Source organism: Armigeres subalbatus, chromosome 3 (genome assembly GCF_024139115.2).
Source record: "Armigeres subalbatus isolate Guangzhou_Male chromosome 3, GZ_Asu_2, whole genome shotgun sequence".
NCBI lineage: Eukaryota > Metazoa > Arthropoda > Insecta > Diptera > Culicidae > Armigeres > Armigeres subalbatus.
The window spans coordinates 177,182,977-177,198,515 of NC_085141.1; the positions used below are offsets into that span (position 1 = coordinate 177,182,977).

The 15,539-nt window shown below is 40.7% G+C and overlaps 1 protein-coding gene across 3 annotated transcripts in view; it reads left to right on the forward strand.

Annotated features, from left to right (window-relative positions):
- Positions 1-15,539, forward strand: part of LOC134220244 (protein TANC2) — a 326,312-nt gene that overhangs the window by 39,094 nt on the left and 271,679 nt on the right. For 2 of the 3 annotated variants that reach the window (XM_062699240.1, XM_062699241.1), the window contains exon 2: positions 1,796-2,764. In XM_062699240.1, the coding sequence (XP_062555224.1) occupies positions 1,813-2,764 (952 nt within the window). In that variant the 5' untranslated portion in view covers positions 1,796-1,812. Of the gene's footprint in view, positions 1-1,795; positions 2,765-12,257; positions 12,469-15,539 lie in introns of those variants that run through there. The other variant, XM_062699243.1, reaches the window with a different exon arrangement.

Sequence of the window (15,539 nt, forward strand, 5' to 3'; positions counted from 1 at the left end):
GCAGCAAAAACACGGCAAAAACAAACGTTTTTAGTGTAGTTAGGTTTCTTTGTTATAGATATCTGATGGATACCATTAAAAGAAAACAATAACAACGGGAAAAACTTGACAACAAACTACACTACACGGCACACTCTGATTTTTTCTGGTGCTACACTGTTAGTTTCAGTGCAAGAAAAATGCTACACTGGTGTAGCACGAAAACCAAAAACGAACATTTTCGGTGCAAAAGTATAGCTCGAGTGTAGCTATACCGCAAAAACGAAAACGACATAACTGGGGTGCTTACCCTTTACGCGCCATGTGAGACTAACTTGAATGCTCACCCTACCACCTGATATACGCTCTAGCACACCAATTTGAGACTTATTTGGTTACTCATCCTAGCACACCCTGCCACTCCTCCTGACACACGCTCTGACACACCATGTGGGACTCAAGGGCCTCATACGCCTGTCACTGGGTGATTCATGTTCATGACAGGTGGTCAATTTCTGGAGAACAATTGAAAAGAAAAGGTCAATATACATTCAATTATTTTAACATTCAATATTTTACTAGGGGGAATGACGGCTTTGGCAGGTTTTGTTCTATTATTGTCAGGGGAGATTTTTTATGACTGATTTTGCTCAAATTTGGCCTAACCATTCTTTGCATATCAAAGAATATTGTGGCCAAATTTCATAAAATTCGGTCGACAAAACCTGCCAAAGCCGTCTGTTCCCCTATTAAAAATATCATGAGTAGATGTTATTGGCTGGATACGGCTTAGATTGGCTCAGATTTATCCAAAACAATAATAAATTAATGAATAAAAAGAAAAAGTATCCAAAGATATCGACAAGTTACAAAATGACTGGCATGGAATCCGGCTGCTGGAGAGTCCAATCGATTTTTTCCTAAATCCTTGTTAGAATTACTTGACATAGAACTATGAAAATGGTAAACATGCAACATATGTAAGTTATCGCAGCTTCGTTTTGGATACCTTCAATAAGTTGCCTTTTTTGTGGGTCCTCCTTAGCCGTGCGGTAAGACGCGTGGCTACAAAGCAAGACCATGCTGAGGGTGAAAAGGCCATCGATTCCCGATGCCGGTCTAGGCGATTTTCGGATTGTAAACTGTCTCGACTTCCCTGGGCATAAACGTATCATCGTGTTAGCCTCATGATATACGAATGCAAAATTTTTTTAATGGTAACTTGGCTTAGAAACCTCGTAGTTAATAACTGTGGAAGTACTTAATGAACACTAATATGCGAGGCGGCTCTGTCCCAGTGTGGGAATGTAATGCCATTAAGAAGAAGAAGTTGCCTTTTATCCAATGGACTGGGAAGGTTGCGTTATCCTACATTTTGCGAAATAAACGAGGAACAGTTTAGGTGATATCATGGATCGATCAGCTTTGAGCATTTCAGTGTTAATATGACTTTGGCTGTCCGTTTGAATCTCTTGAAATAATGGAGCTTCAGTATTGACGCGTGGATATGTCGTACCGTAGGTGGAGGATCATGCCTCTAGTGGCCTGTCTGGCATTTGGAAAAACTGTACGAAGCTCTCCAACCAGCGTTTCAGTTGGTCAATTGGGTCGAATAGATCTGAACTGTAGCATCGTTCTCATCGTTGTCCTGCTTAGGCGTGACAGCCCTTACTTTGTACCACTAAATGTGCAAAGAGTTATGTACTTTATAGACAAAAAGTTCAAAGTGATCCTTTATAAACAAATAATATAGAATAATTCATCATAGTCCAATTTACATAATTTATTTTACATCAACCTATTTTTTTTATTTCAGAAAAATAATCCATAGCTATGGATGATTCAATGGAAAAACTTCTGAACGATTCTATGATTTCCACCATGTCGACCAATACGGACGACCTAGGGCCATCTGGGGTGGACAATCTAAACTACATTTCCAACAATCCGGATAATCCAGATTACGCTACAATCAATAAGGATAGGATTGTCCCCGATTTTATGATTGGAGCGTGCAGCACTCCGGTATCCTCAAGATCAGCCAGACCAGTATCCATGTACGAACCATGGATTGGGGCTAACTCTTTTGCCTCCCTCCCAGTGGATGATATGCGTCGAAAGTCAACGAAAGTGATCGATATCGATCTCGAAACGGAGTTATCTTGCCAAAAGATTAGCTGGGAAGCTGAAGATGCTGACGATTTTATAACAACTCTGGATGAATCGGCCATTCTTGATATTGAATCGTACGAAGACTTTAATCAAATCTATGCACAGCACAATCCGAAAGTGGTAGTCGCAGCTGACGTGCATCATCGAACACAACTAGACGACGACCGGAAATACGAAGAAATAGGAATTTACGCGACTGTCAAGAAAAAACCACGCGACAAGGCGGTGCACCAGCGCCAATCGGCAGTCGACTGTCAAGTGATGGTTACATCCGGCGGACCTATGGAAAAGTTACCGAAAATTATGACAACATCTTGCTATGGTGAACTGAATTCGATGCAAACGAGTGGCACGTGGCACGACCCCAGTTTGATTGTGAAAAGCAACGAGAACCTTTTGGACACACGTTCATACTCGATTAGCAATAACAACTCGATGAACAACTCCATTGTGGATGGATTTTCCTCGATGGCCAGTTCAACATACGAACCGAACTCCATGAACTCATCGATCGAAGTGGTGAAATATTCTACTAACGAAAAAATGCGTGTCAAGTGGTGGGACGAGTTTCCGGAAGAGACCGAAGCAGAACTAAAGGAGATCGCTGACAAAGGTAAGTTGCTCTTGGGATTTCTTTTGCAAACGGGCGGCTCTCCGAAACTGGAGTTATATGATCGGATTTGTGCGATTGTGTTTTTATGATCATTTGCCATAGGAGTGCACTGGGTTTTCGGCGAGAGTTTTAATTATGGGTTTTTTAATTGTTAAAATAAAATACCTTTAACGCACAGTAATTGCTTTCTTATATACATTTCAATTGTATTACAAAATAGAACATTAGAAAGCAATTTGTTTTATTTGTCATAAGCATAATCTATACATATGTATTTAATTTAAAAAAATTAGAATTATTTTGAAAAAGTCAAAATTTATTAGAATCAATTCTCAAGAATATTATTAAACTAATCACACAAATGCGTGATTGAGTTAATTTGCACCGAGGTCTTTAAGCAATAACAATATATCTGGTTTAATGAAACAACCTTTTCTGACCAATTAATATCAGACAAACAACATAAAAACGAATTGCACGCCCCTCCCCCCTTTGCAGCTGCTGTGATCATGCCTAATCAGTGCATCAAATAGCTAAACAAAATTAGCATTTCTGCAAATGAGTCTGGCGCCGTCTTTTGCATAAACTGGGATTTGCATGACTGTATGATGAAACTGATTTCACGTGTCAACATTAAAATGAAACCCATCCGGTAAAGTTGATATCAAATTCGTTACCAATTAGACCCAGCAAATGTCTCGAGGGAAAAGATTTATAAAATGCAGAAACATTACTCGACGGCACTTGATCTATGCGCCCTGATTGAGCAATCGTTGTTCAAGAAACGATTGCAGTTGCAATTACTACAAGAGGCGCGACCACGACGTCCAAAGTCACGACTAACATACACTTGCGAGGCGCGGTATACTTTAAGAGGAAATAAAAAAAACGTATTGCAGACTCTTTTGAGAGGAGATGGAATTTATCGAGCAAACGAGCAGCAGACGATTTTACGAGTTCAATAAACTATGTCAACAAGAAGACGAGTGCTGATGCTTGGTTGATGCATTTTGAGGAGATCAAGTGTCTAAAAATAATCAAACGGTTTGGTTTTGGCAGACAAAGCGAAAGCGTATTTACTGCCATAGCCGTCGATGCGCTCAATGGCACCAAAATTAATTGAACAAGTTATATCACTTTTTAAGTGGTGTTAAGTTTAGTTCCGTGAGAAAATTTTACCAATGGAGTACTGTTATTATCTGGCTAAGAAATCTGGTCTGGCCAACTTAAACAGATCGCATTATGTAGCATCCTTAACGACGCTATGTTGGATTCCCAAAAAATATATATATATTTTTTAAAAGCTCTGGACATCCTATTAGCCTTGCAAGCAGAGGCGTAGGATTGCCAATCCGGAGATGGCGAGTTCGATTCTCGGTCCGGTCTAGCATGTTTTCGGGTGGGAAACATTCTCAACACCTTGGGCGCAGTGTTTCCATTGTACTTGCCACACAAGATACATTACATACTCATGCAAATCCGGGAATAGAAAAGCTTTCAATTAATAACTGAGGAACTGCTAATAGCATATTAAGTTGAAAAGCAGGCCAAGTTCCAGAAGAAGAAGATTTTAAAAGCTGGAATTCCAACACGGGGTGGAATCCTCTTTAACAAATATTCTGCTACGCCACTAGGTATATCAGAGTTGGGATGTAATTTGTCGTTGGATGATTGTTCGAGTCGTATCTTTTTCTACGTTGTCTAAAAAAGTCTACGTTTGAGCAAGCATGTGCACTATGGCCGTACAATTCGTAGTTGCTACTCCGTGATTGATTGGAACTTGTGAAATTGCACAGAGAACCATGTGAATGATGCATGGGATTTGCTATTCATTCTCAAAGTAGGGGAACGGTTCGCCACTTCATCTCATAGCTCCTATGTCCATCCCATGAAAAACAAAGCAATGGAAACGTTTGGAATCTGGTTTGTTTATTATTTTTGTGATTATTTTCAGCACGTATGTTGACAAAAAGAAGCGACGAATTTGGTGCCGTATTTCTTTGTTTAGCGATGAGATGGATATATGTACAGTAGGGTGGCTCAAAAAACACTTTTTCAAAATTTTTGATTTGCCCTGATGCTCTGGACAAAATTTCAGCCAAATCGGTCAACGTTTGGGCGGGGCTAAACTCGTTGGAAGTTTATATGGAAAAATGTATGCAGAAACATCCAAAAACAGTGATTTGCAGTTGGACAACACAATTTACGATCAAGAACCATGATACTCATTCAGTTCTTGTAGAATTCAATACAGAATGTTATGCTGAAAACCGCGAGAAGATTAGAGTTTATTACTCAAAGATATTAGCATTTTACTGCAGTGTTGTAGGGGTGAATTTATTTCTTTTCAAAGGTAAAAGAAACGAAATTTGCTCAAACCCCACTTCACAGAAATGCTAATAACTTAGCCGGGCAAACTCTAATCTTCTCGCGGTTTTCAGCATAACATTCTGTATTAAATTATTTATGATCTGAATGAGTATCGTCCAACTGCAATTCACTGTTTTTGGATGTTTCTGCATACATTTTTGCATATAAACTTCCAACGAGTTTAGCACCGCCCAAACGTTGACCGATGTGGCTGAAATTTTGTCCAGAGCATCAGGGCATCAAATAGAACCGAATAAGAGGGCGGCCCGTCAAAAAAATTGAGAAAAGTTTTTCCCATACTAATTTGAGCCACCCTAATGTACAGTGAGATGGATATCGGAACAGTTCTACACGTTTCAGAAGCTCACGACTCAAAAATCTCAAAATCTTAAAAATAAAACTAATAATAATAATAATTCACCGTGCGCCTGATACATACCACCTAAAACTGTTTGAGATATCTTTTAAAGATAGTTAAGGAACAATAATTTTAATGATTAGAGGAAGCTGATTCCAAGCCTCTTAAAAGAGAAAGATTGGTTGTAGTATGCTAAACAATGTTGGGGAACTAGTAAATTTCTGTTTCTATCCGATCACATAGGATTTAGTTTTAAGTACAGATAATTAGACTTTTTCGACTTCAAAATTTTAAATATTTTGCCAAATGATCTAAATCTGTAAAAAATGAAAAATTACATCCTATTAGATCTTTATGATGATGAGATACTCTAGTAAAACTTTTCACAATAGAGTAGTACATTCGAACTTTGGTGCATGGATCGATCCGGTTGGGTTTCCAAATATTTCGAAAACTCGCAAAGGTTGCCCCAGCCTTTCTGATTTGTACTTCCATGTTGATCCCAATTCCGCCATCTAATGATATGAGACTGTCAAGATATTGAAATCCTCCGATCGTCCGGTTACTTCAAAGTTTGAGGGGCTGTTCCAGTTCCAGCTATTCCCGTTTACACTCAACCACCATGGACGATGACGATCACTCACTCCGCAAAAGTCGCAGCACCTTAATATAGCGCTTCATCATCAATTAGCCTTCCAACTTGTTAACCTGCTCCAGAATGATGGGGATTGGGGTAAAATAGTGCATCATAGTTGCTACAATATTTGCACAGACAGCCTAGGGTCAGCCCAGAACACTTTCACCGATAGCCGAAAGACCTTGGGGCCCTTTTTAGATTTCATGTTCGGGATGGGTGCTTTTTGAAGAACACTGGCTGAGACTTGAAGAAGCTATTCGAAGTGCCAGAAACAGCATTTCAGCTGTCTAAGTCAGTGAGTAATTGAGGTTATAATCTCTGGTTGATGCAGCAATCCTTTCTTCATCGATCAGAAAGTCCTCCCATGGCTGTCCTGTCTGCAGCAGCGCCCGACTCCCACTAACAGAGATACATACTCTTCGACACTTGTACTCTATTCCTCTGATTCTTACCGTTATTCAGCCTTTGCTTTTCTACGCTCCTCAATTTTTCTCGGGTTACATCTGTAATCCATTCTTTTCGCTGCGCAGCTCACCCAAGTTGTTCACACCGGTTTTGATTCGAGCATTTTCGTCACCCACTTCTCTTCTTCGCTGTCACCTCCCGGAACATCCACTACCCGACGCAAGCAGCGCACATGTTACACATAGATTACAGTAACTCATATATATAACTGGGTCAGTCACAAGTGAGTTGCTGCAACCAGTTTCGATTGACTTCTGCTACCTGGGCGAGTTCCAAGTTATTCAACGAACGATCTATTAACAGCTTGATAATTCTTAGTCGCTCTGTGTTTATTCGTCGCCCGATACTCTCCTTTGCCGCTGAATCCGAGAAATGCTTTGTCAGATCTCGCCAATTAGAAGTTGATAGCCAAACGCGATGTCAGCGCTGCGTTTATTACGGACTCGAGAAGGCACCATCTCCATTTTCGGCTCATCCATTTCCAACTCAAAGCTTCTCTAGAGAAGTAAGCCAAACGCTGCTGGATCTGTGAGAAGCTGGCGCTAGTGGACTCCCCGGCTGACGATGGGAGACCGTCAGCCGCAACAATCGGTGATATTCGCCTCCTCTACACAGAGTTGTTGAAATTTACAGGAAAGTAATGCACATAAAGGGAATGCCAAAAAGAGCATAAATTTAAACGATATTATCACCTGAATGTATGCAATTTGTATTGCATTATGCCACTTTTTATACGAATAAGTGTCATAATGCTATGTAAACTGCATACATTTAGGGCGAACTTGTTGGAAAAGATGCACGTACGCCCAGAATAGTGTAATTTTCCACGTCTTTATTATTTACGCGCTGATTACTTTTCATCAGGGATTGAATCCTAAAGAGAAAGAGCAAGTCTCTCATTTATCATCTCTGTATACATATACGATATGTAGCATACCGCGAGAAACTTTTTTCGCCAGCTGTCATGATAGAGAACTGATTCGGGATGCTATACCCCATGATAAATTTCTTTTAGAAAGCTCCAAATGCGGGGAGGACTGGCTCTGATGATGCATTTCAACTTGTTCTACACACCTGTGCAGTAACCAACACGAACGGAGCGAAAACAAAGCGAGAATCGCTTCGCTTTGCACATGTATACAAGTTTGATAAATTTGTTATCATGGCTTGTTATGATTCGGAACAGTTTTTGCCTCTCTTTTATCGTTGTTCGTTATCTATTGAGAGCGATTTCTGCAAACCCTGCTTTTCATTATTTTTTCTGTGTACGATATTTCACGACCCCTGATTGGATCAAGAACAAATCCGTGGATTCCAGAGAAAGACGCGACAGGTCAGTCACTCACTTAACGAACTGATCAGCTGAAACGTTGGCTCGACCACTTAGAACGACTTCTTCAAGATTTGACGACTTATCCTTATTCAGTTGACAATTCTTCGACGGCAGCAGGCAGGATTCCGCGCGAACGATCATGTGAGAACCATACTGTCACGATTTGCATCATCCTGGAGCAGATTAATGAATTTCAAGAGTTCCTCCATTTGGTACTGATTGACCACGGAGCATTCGATCGTCGGAATCACGAACAATTGTGGGGCGTCCCTGTAAGCAAACTTCCAGAGCTCTTCACAATGGAATCGCTAGAGTAAGGCCAAAATGGATGTATTATATTTCTGTTACTGTTGCCCAGTAATCTAGCAGCCCACCCCCATAGAACAATCGAACGACCTCGACCCAGATGACGCTATTGCTCTACAACGCTCTACCATGAAGAGTAAACTGAATGACCTGGTCGACCGCTCCTACCATTAACGTCAACAAGACCAAATCGTTGGATGTGAACAACTTAAACTCCAAGGTAGCCGAGCAAACAATGGAGAAAGTCGAAAACCAAAGCCAGGCAAAGTCGGGCGGCGGACCAATATCAACATGGAACATGGAGATCCAATCGGGCAAATCTCGAATACTGAACTCTAACGTGAAATCTGTGATGTTATACGCTAGTGAGACTTGGTGCGTATTAACTGAGATCACAAAGATGTGCAAGTGTTCATCAACCGTTGTAGAAGAAAAAGAAGAAAGATGATAAGAGCTCCATAGAACTCTCCGAACCATTTGCTCCATAGCATGTGCTCCTCGTTTGTAACTGTATCATTTGTCGGGCCCACAAAACACGCTCGGGAGCAAAGTGAATTTTTGAGTGAAAAATTCCTTTGGAAAATTCTGAAGAAATTATTTCGAAAATGAATCTAGAAATTCCTTTAAGACAGCGGTTCTCAACTTTTTCTTGAGAGGTACCCCTTCAAACTTTTGCGTTAATTAGGGTACCACCTCTTGAAAGTAGGCTTCCAAGCCCCTTGAAAGAATAATTCCGAACCCTTTGAAGGAAGGCTTCCGAGCCTTTTGAAAGGAACTTCTGAATCTCTTGAAAAAAGGCTTCCGCAGTTCTTGATAAGAGGCTTCTTAGCCTCTCGTAGTGAGGCTTTCGAGTCTCTTGAATGGCGACTTTTGAATCATTTAAAAGGAGGCTTCTTTTGCATCTTAAAAGACGGTCCTATTGGAAACAAGCTTTTGAGCCTCTTGAGGGGAGGCTTCCGAGCCTCTTGAAAGGAGGCTTCCGAGCCTCTTGAAAGGAGGCTTCCGAGCCTCTTGAAAGGAGGCTTCCGAGCCTCTTGAAAGGAGGCTTCCGAGCCTCTTGAAAGGAGGCATTCGGGCTGCTCTGAAGAAGACTTCCGAGCCTTTTGAAAGGAGGCAATCGAGCTGCTCAGAAGAAGGCTTCCGAGAAGCGTAGAAAGATGTTTCTGAACCTCTTGCTACGAAGCAACCGAGCTTTTCTGAAAAAAAAGCCTACATTCCTCTCAAACGGCTTCCAAACCTTTAGGAGGCTTCCGAGCCTCTTGAAAGGAGGCTTCCGAGCCTCTTGAAAGGAGGCTTCCGAGCCTCTTGAAAGGAGGCTTCCGAGCCTCTTGAAAGGAGGCTTCCGAGCCTCTTGAAAGGAGGCTTCCGAGCCTCTTGAAAGGAGGCTTCTGAGCCTCTTGAAAGAAGGCTTCTGAGCCTCTTGAAAGGAGGCTTCTGAGCCTCTTGAAAGGAGGCTTCTGAGCCTCTTGAAAGGAGGCTTCTGAGCCTCTTGAAAGGAGGCTTCTGAGCCTCTTGAAAGGAGGCTTCTGAGCCTCTTGAAAGGAGGCTTACGAGCCTCTTGAAAGGAGGCTTCTGAGGCCTCTTGAAAGGAGGCTTCTGAGCCTCTTGAAGGAGGCTTCCGAGCCTCTTGAAAGGAGGCTTCCTGAGCCTCTTGCAAGGAGGCTTCCTGAGCCTCTTGCAAGGAGGCTTCCTGCGCCTCTCGAAAGGAGGCTTCCGAGCCTCTTGAAAGGAGGCTTCCGAGCCTCTTGAAAGGAGGCTTCCGAGCCTCTTGAAAGGAGGCTTCCGAGCCTCTTGAAAGGAGGCTTCCGAGCCTCTTGAAAGGAGGCTTCCGAGCCTCTTGAAAGGAGGCTTCCGAGCCTCTTGAAAGGAGGCTTCCGAGCCTCTTGAAAGGAGGCATTCGGGCTGCTCTGAAGAAGACTTCCGAGCATATTGAAAGGAGGCAATCGAGCTGCTCCGAAGAAGGCTTCCGAGAAGCGTAGAAAGATGTTTCTGAACCTCTTGCTACGAAGCAACCGAGCTTTTCTGAAAAAAAAGCCTACATTCCTCTCAAACGGCTTCCAAACCTTTAGATTCTAGATTTTAGTTCAAAAGCATGCTTCTAACACAGACAAACAGACATAACACTCGTGAAATTTCCATCGTTCACTAATTTGCTGGTCACTTCGAATAATCATTAGTTGGCCAATGGATCACTCGTGGCGCGTGCATCGTTTTTGCTCGAGTTTGACGTTTGCTCACTATCGCCACCTGGTTCGTGATTTTCCCAACTAACTGAAATCAACAGATGTCGTTAGTGTTTGAACGACGATGAATTTGATGAGTAAATGTTTAATGTGTTATGTCTGTGCTCCTAACATATAATTCAACATTTTGTTTAGATCAGGTAGATTGCATTGAAGATTTTTTAAATTTGCTCATTCGACATTTGTCCGTTTGATCTTTTGTTCCGCAGCCCTTCATACGCTGTTCTAGTTGAGAAGAGCAGGGTTCAATTGACTTTGATTTACTGATCGCAATGCATATTATGTACAAGACAAAATTAAAAGTTCACAATTATCAAAACTTAATCAATAAGCTCCAATTTGAATTGTAATACGTTTGCTATTATGCATTTTTTTCCGATGTACCCCCTAGGGCCAGCAAAGGTATCTCCAGGGGTACATGTACCCCAGGTTGAGAAACGCTGCTTTAAGGAAAGAATTCGGAGAATTTCTAAGAAATTCTTCTAGGCAAAATATAGGAAACACACTGAGGAATTGATCCGGAAATTCGAGCAGAATCCATCCCCGTTTTCGCTCCACGGCTGCCAAGTTGTTCTGTACTTGATTAGTCCACATCGCTCGCTGCGCTCCACGCTTTCTTCTACCTGTCGGATCGGAATCGAATACCATCTATGCACGGTTGCTCTCCAGCCTTCTTGCAACATGTCCGGCTTTAGCTACTTTTTGGATACTGGGTGTTCCGTAGAGTTGGGCGAGCTCGTGGTTCATCCTTCGTCGCCACAATCTCTTGCAGGGCCTGACACCGACATCAAACCTCCTACTCGGAAAATTATCAGCTTCTCGTATCTGAAGTCCAAGTATCCAGTGCTTCGAATTTGGGAACGACAATAGAATCTGGTTCCTTGGTTTTTGAAAAATGAAGTTGTGACTCTCTACAGTTGAAAAAAAAAATACTATTTATTTCTATCTATGAAGAAAATAAAAACAAAAGCAGTGTAATGAAAATAGTGTAACTAAAAACGAGAATGTTAGGAAGAGGAATGTGGGCGTTATAATGTGGTGAGTGACAATAATGATGTCACGATTTAAACTGCTAATCTAAATCCATCAAAATTCTGCCACACCAGTCAGCGCCGCATTGATTATGTGCGAATATATTTCACCGAATGAGCAAAGTTGACTTAAATGTAAACGTTCGTTTAAAACTATCCTCGATTTTGCTGTGTAATACTCAGTGAGTAAATATTTAGGTGATCGTGCACGCTGCCCGTTATTCAATTTGATAAGAGAAAGATTCAATGCCTCATGAATGAAGAGTGATATTCTGAAAGTTTTAATTACTTTCATATCTCTAACAAAATCAATAAAATTTGTAAGAACTTATTTCGGTATATCTCAGGACAAAGAATAAACCTTTCGCAATTGTGCTAAAAAATGGTTTTTGACTATAAATCATTTCAACAGAAATCTATGTACCACTACCACATAATAAATTTTTCACGAATGATATGCCTCCAAAACAACTTTGCACCTGATTCGGGCCATCAGCAACGCGAACACAACAAAACCAACCAAATAGTCATCGTCAACGTATGAAACTTTGATTCTGGCTCACGAATCGTTATCGCAAAATTATGAAAATTGAGTTGCTTCGCGTGCGATTCACCATCCACGATGTAGGTTTCTCTCAATCAGTAGTAGACTCGAGTTTAACAACGGTAGAACAGCTGGAGAAGACTTGCCGCGGTCGTGATTCGTCGTGACGTGGGTGTTTTCAGATGAATGAAGATGTGCCAAATTTTCGTGTGAATCTGCTTGCGGCTTGCATCCTACTGGTGGTCTATGAATGAACGTCAGTGATTTTTTACTGTTGTTGTTTGTGAAATCTGAAGTGAGAATCTAAATCCTTCTGTGTGATGTTTCGCAAAATGTATAGCAGAAGCAGCCGAATCCGGATGGGAACACGAAATTGTAGCAGTAATAATAGCAACAATACCAGCGTTGATAGATTTGGTAAATATTTTGGAAAATTCTCTAGCAAATAATCCAATTGAGATTTTACATGTGGTGCGTTGGCAGACTATGAAATCAGTCTCCGAAAGGTTCCTTTCAATTAGGTATGTGTTGTTTGGTTGATAAGAGGCTAGATTGCGATTTATGACGCCCTCTTGATGAGCGTGAAATCAGTGACGTTTATTGTCTGAATTAATGTATAAAATTAAATCATGCGGCGCCTTGAAATGTGTACCTATTTCTGTTATCACATAGGAAGTGGAAGTTGTTAATTTAAATTCATATTCGCAGCGGCTTAAAATATATTTAAAATACCGCTTACAATGTGGTTGTTGTAAATGGAAGAGCATGATTTTACCATGTTTGCCTTTCTCGTACATTAAGGTGTAAGCAAAAGGCCTTGTGTTCATTGTTGGAATGTTTGATAGGAGGCCCGCAGGGCAGTTTGTCATATACCAATCGACTCAGAGCGATTAATTGAAGTGATCTCTTTGTGTATATATGTATGTGTGTATGTATGTGGGTTACTCAATCATCTTTTAGGCACTTATCTTTGACACAATTGCTCACAAACGGGTTAGATTCGACGGGGAATTCTGTACCATTGTTTTCTATTGAATATTCACCGGATTGGAAAAATTACTTTTTGGCACTTATTCTTATCCGATTTACTCGCAAAAATTTGCTTCATCGAAATTTTTTGCAAAGAATTCAACAAAATGTGAATAATAGGATCTATTCTCCTAACAGTGGTATTTTGGGCTTATTTTATATATTTTTTACCTCATGAGAAAGGCGATTAATCAGGCTATCAAAGCTTTCAATAAATAACTGGAAGTGCAATCTAGAACAATAAGTTGAGAGTTGGCAATAGTCTAATTGTCAAAAGGATAAGCAATAAGCTTGCGAAAAGTAAAGATGAGGAAGAATAAGTACGTATTGTCGAATTAATCAATTGACATATGAGTTTCAAATGAAACGAATTTGGATCACGTGGTCAATCAATATATAGCAAAAGGTATTTCGAAACCTAAATGAACGGTACTTCATTTCATTAACATATCAAAAACAAACTTAGAACGTTGATTATTTTTAAGTCTTTCCAATATTTCTTTGGCTATTTTCATAGCAAATGAGTCTTATTTTGGAAGAAAGAATTGGTACTTCATTCTCTTATTTTAGGATAAGCTGTATATAGAAGCATACGCTAGAAAGGATTCCTTGTTTGAAGTTATTATTTCATAAATATAGAATTATTCTCCCATGCAAAGCTCACAACGGGCTAGCACCTTCTGACTGGAGGCAACCGTGAAGAAGTTGTCTAGCCGGTTTGAGTACTTTTACTGTACAATGATTCACTATCGTCTGCATCCACCTTCTTTTCCATAAATAACATTTTTCTTCGTTGGCGTTGGCTTGCCGGTGCAGTTATGACGATTAATTAAATTTCCTGTAGTGGGTGGATTTTATGGCAAATATCTCGCGGAAGGTTCGTCGTTATTCGTAAAGAACGAAAGGGATTTCAAACATTTAATTTTGCCAACGGCATCATCCCCATTTGGAGGAACTCCAATGAAACGGTATCTGACTTGCTATGGACTGCACAAAACGGCATCGGCTATAAACCTTTCTTGCACCTCTGCAGTGCTGACCTTTTGCATTACACTATTAATATCGCTAATTTTTGCCCCAAACTCTGATTAATGCGATTAAAGGTCACGAACAGACCTTGGTCGCACGAGGGAGACAACGAATGTGCAAGCGCTATGTCGTTGATGCTGTGGTGCTTGGGCAAGCCAGTTCGCGAGCTGTCGATGGTCAGACATTCATACATCTCCTGTACCCAGCTGGGTTTGTACGACAACGAAAGGCAGCGCAGCCAGCCTTATGAGATTCTTATTGCTGTGTGTAGTTTAGCCTTTTTATAAACTCATAACCACGCTTTATGTGGAATAATCGATAAGGGTGGAATAAGATCGCAAACATAATTTACGAGGAACCTAATTATACTTTATTTTTTACTAGTGTTGTCCCTGGTGCCTAGTTGAAGTTCAAGTAAAATGTATGGATAGCATTGAGTTACTGACAAGTCACTGGACAGAAAAATCGATTTTGTAAGACTTTCAATCAAGTAATTAAATATGGTTGTATTATTATGTATATTACTGTTTCGCATAATTAAAATGAAAATATATTTATTTAGTGAAAATGATCAGCAATTTCTCTCGCAATAATGAAGATAATTTTCGAATACCCACGTAAAAAATATCACACCAATTTAATTACAATTCGTTACTGACAGTTGTTGACAGTTGAACCAAAATTTAAACTAACAGTATGACCGAAGATTGCTACTTAGGACGTTAGTTAGGCGTTAGGTGTTGAACTGTTCTATAGTTCTATAGCTTGCTCTCTCGTCAACTTTAATTCAAAAGTTCCCATCATTAGCATTCAGCAATTCTCACAATTTATAGGTGGTTCAAGCCAAGACTTTGGTATGAGAGTAGGTAGCATAACTTTCATCTGTTACCACTGTAATTGATTTGGGAATAACCACTTAAGCCTCAAACACAATGCCATCGGAACGGCGACGGAAACGGCACATTTGACAGAAAATATATGGACTAACTGTCAAATCCTGCCGTTTTCGTCGCCGTTCCGCTGCATTGCCTAGGGGGCTTTGGATGGGACCTTCCTTAGCCGTGCGGTAAGATACGCGGCTACAAAGCAAAATCATGCTGAAGGTGGCCGGGTTAGATTCCCAGTCCGTTCTAGGAAGATTTTCTCGATTGGACATGAAAGTATCATCATGTTAGCCTCATGATATACGAATGCAAAAATGGTAACTTGGCCTAGAAACCTCGCAGTTAATAACTGTGGAAGTGGTTAATGAGCACCAAGCTTTGTGGCGGCAATGTCCAAGTAGGGTATGTAATGCCAAAAATGAGAAGAACTATATCTTAGATCGAAGCAAAGCACTCTTCAACAGTCGAGATCTGTTCTAGCCACATTCTTGTGAATGCGGAAGAAGAGGAAGGATGGTTAGTTGGACACCTATTTAAGTCCAAGCA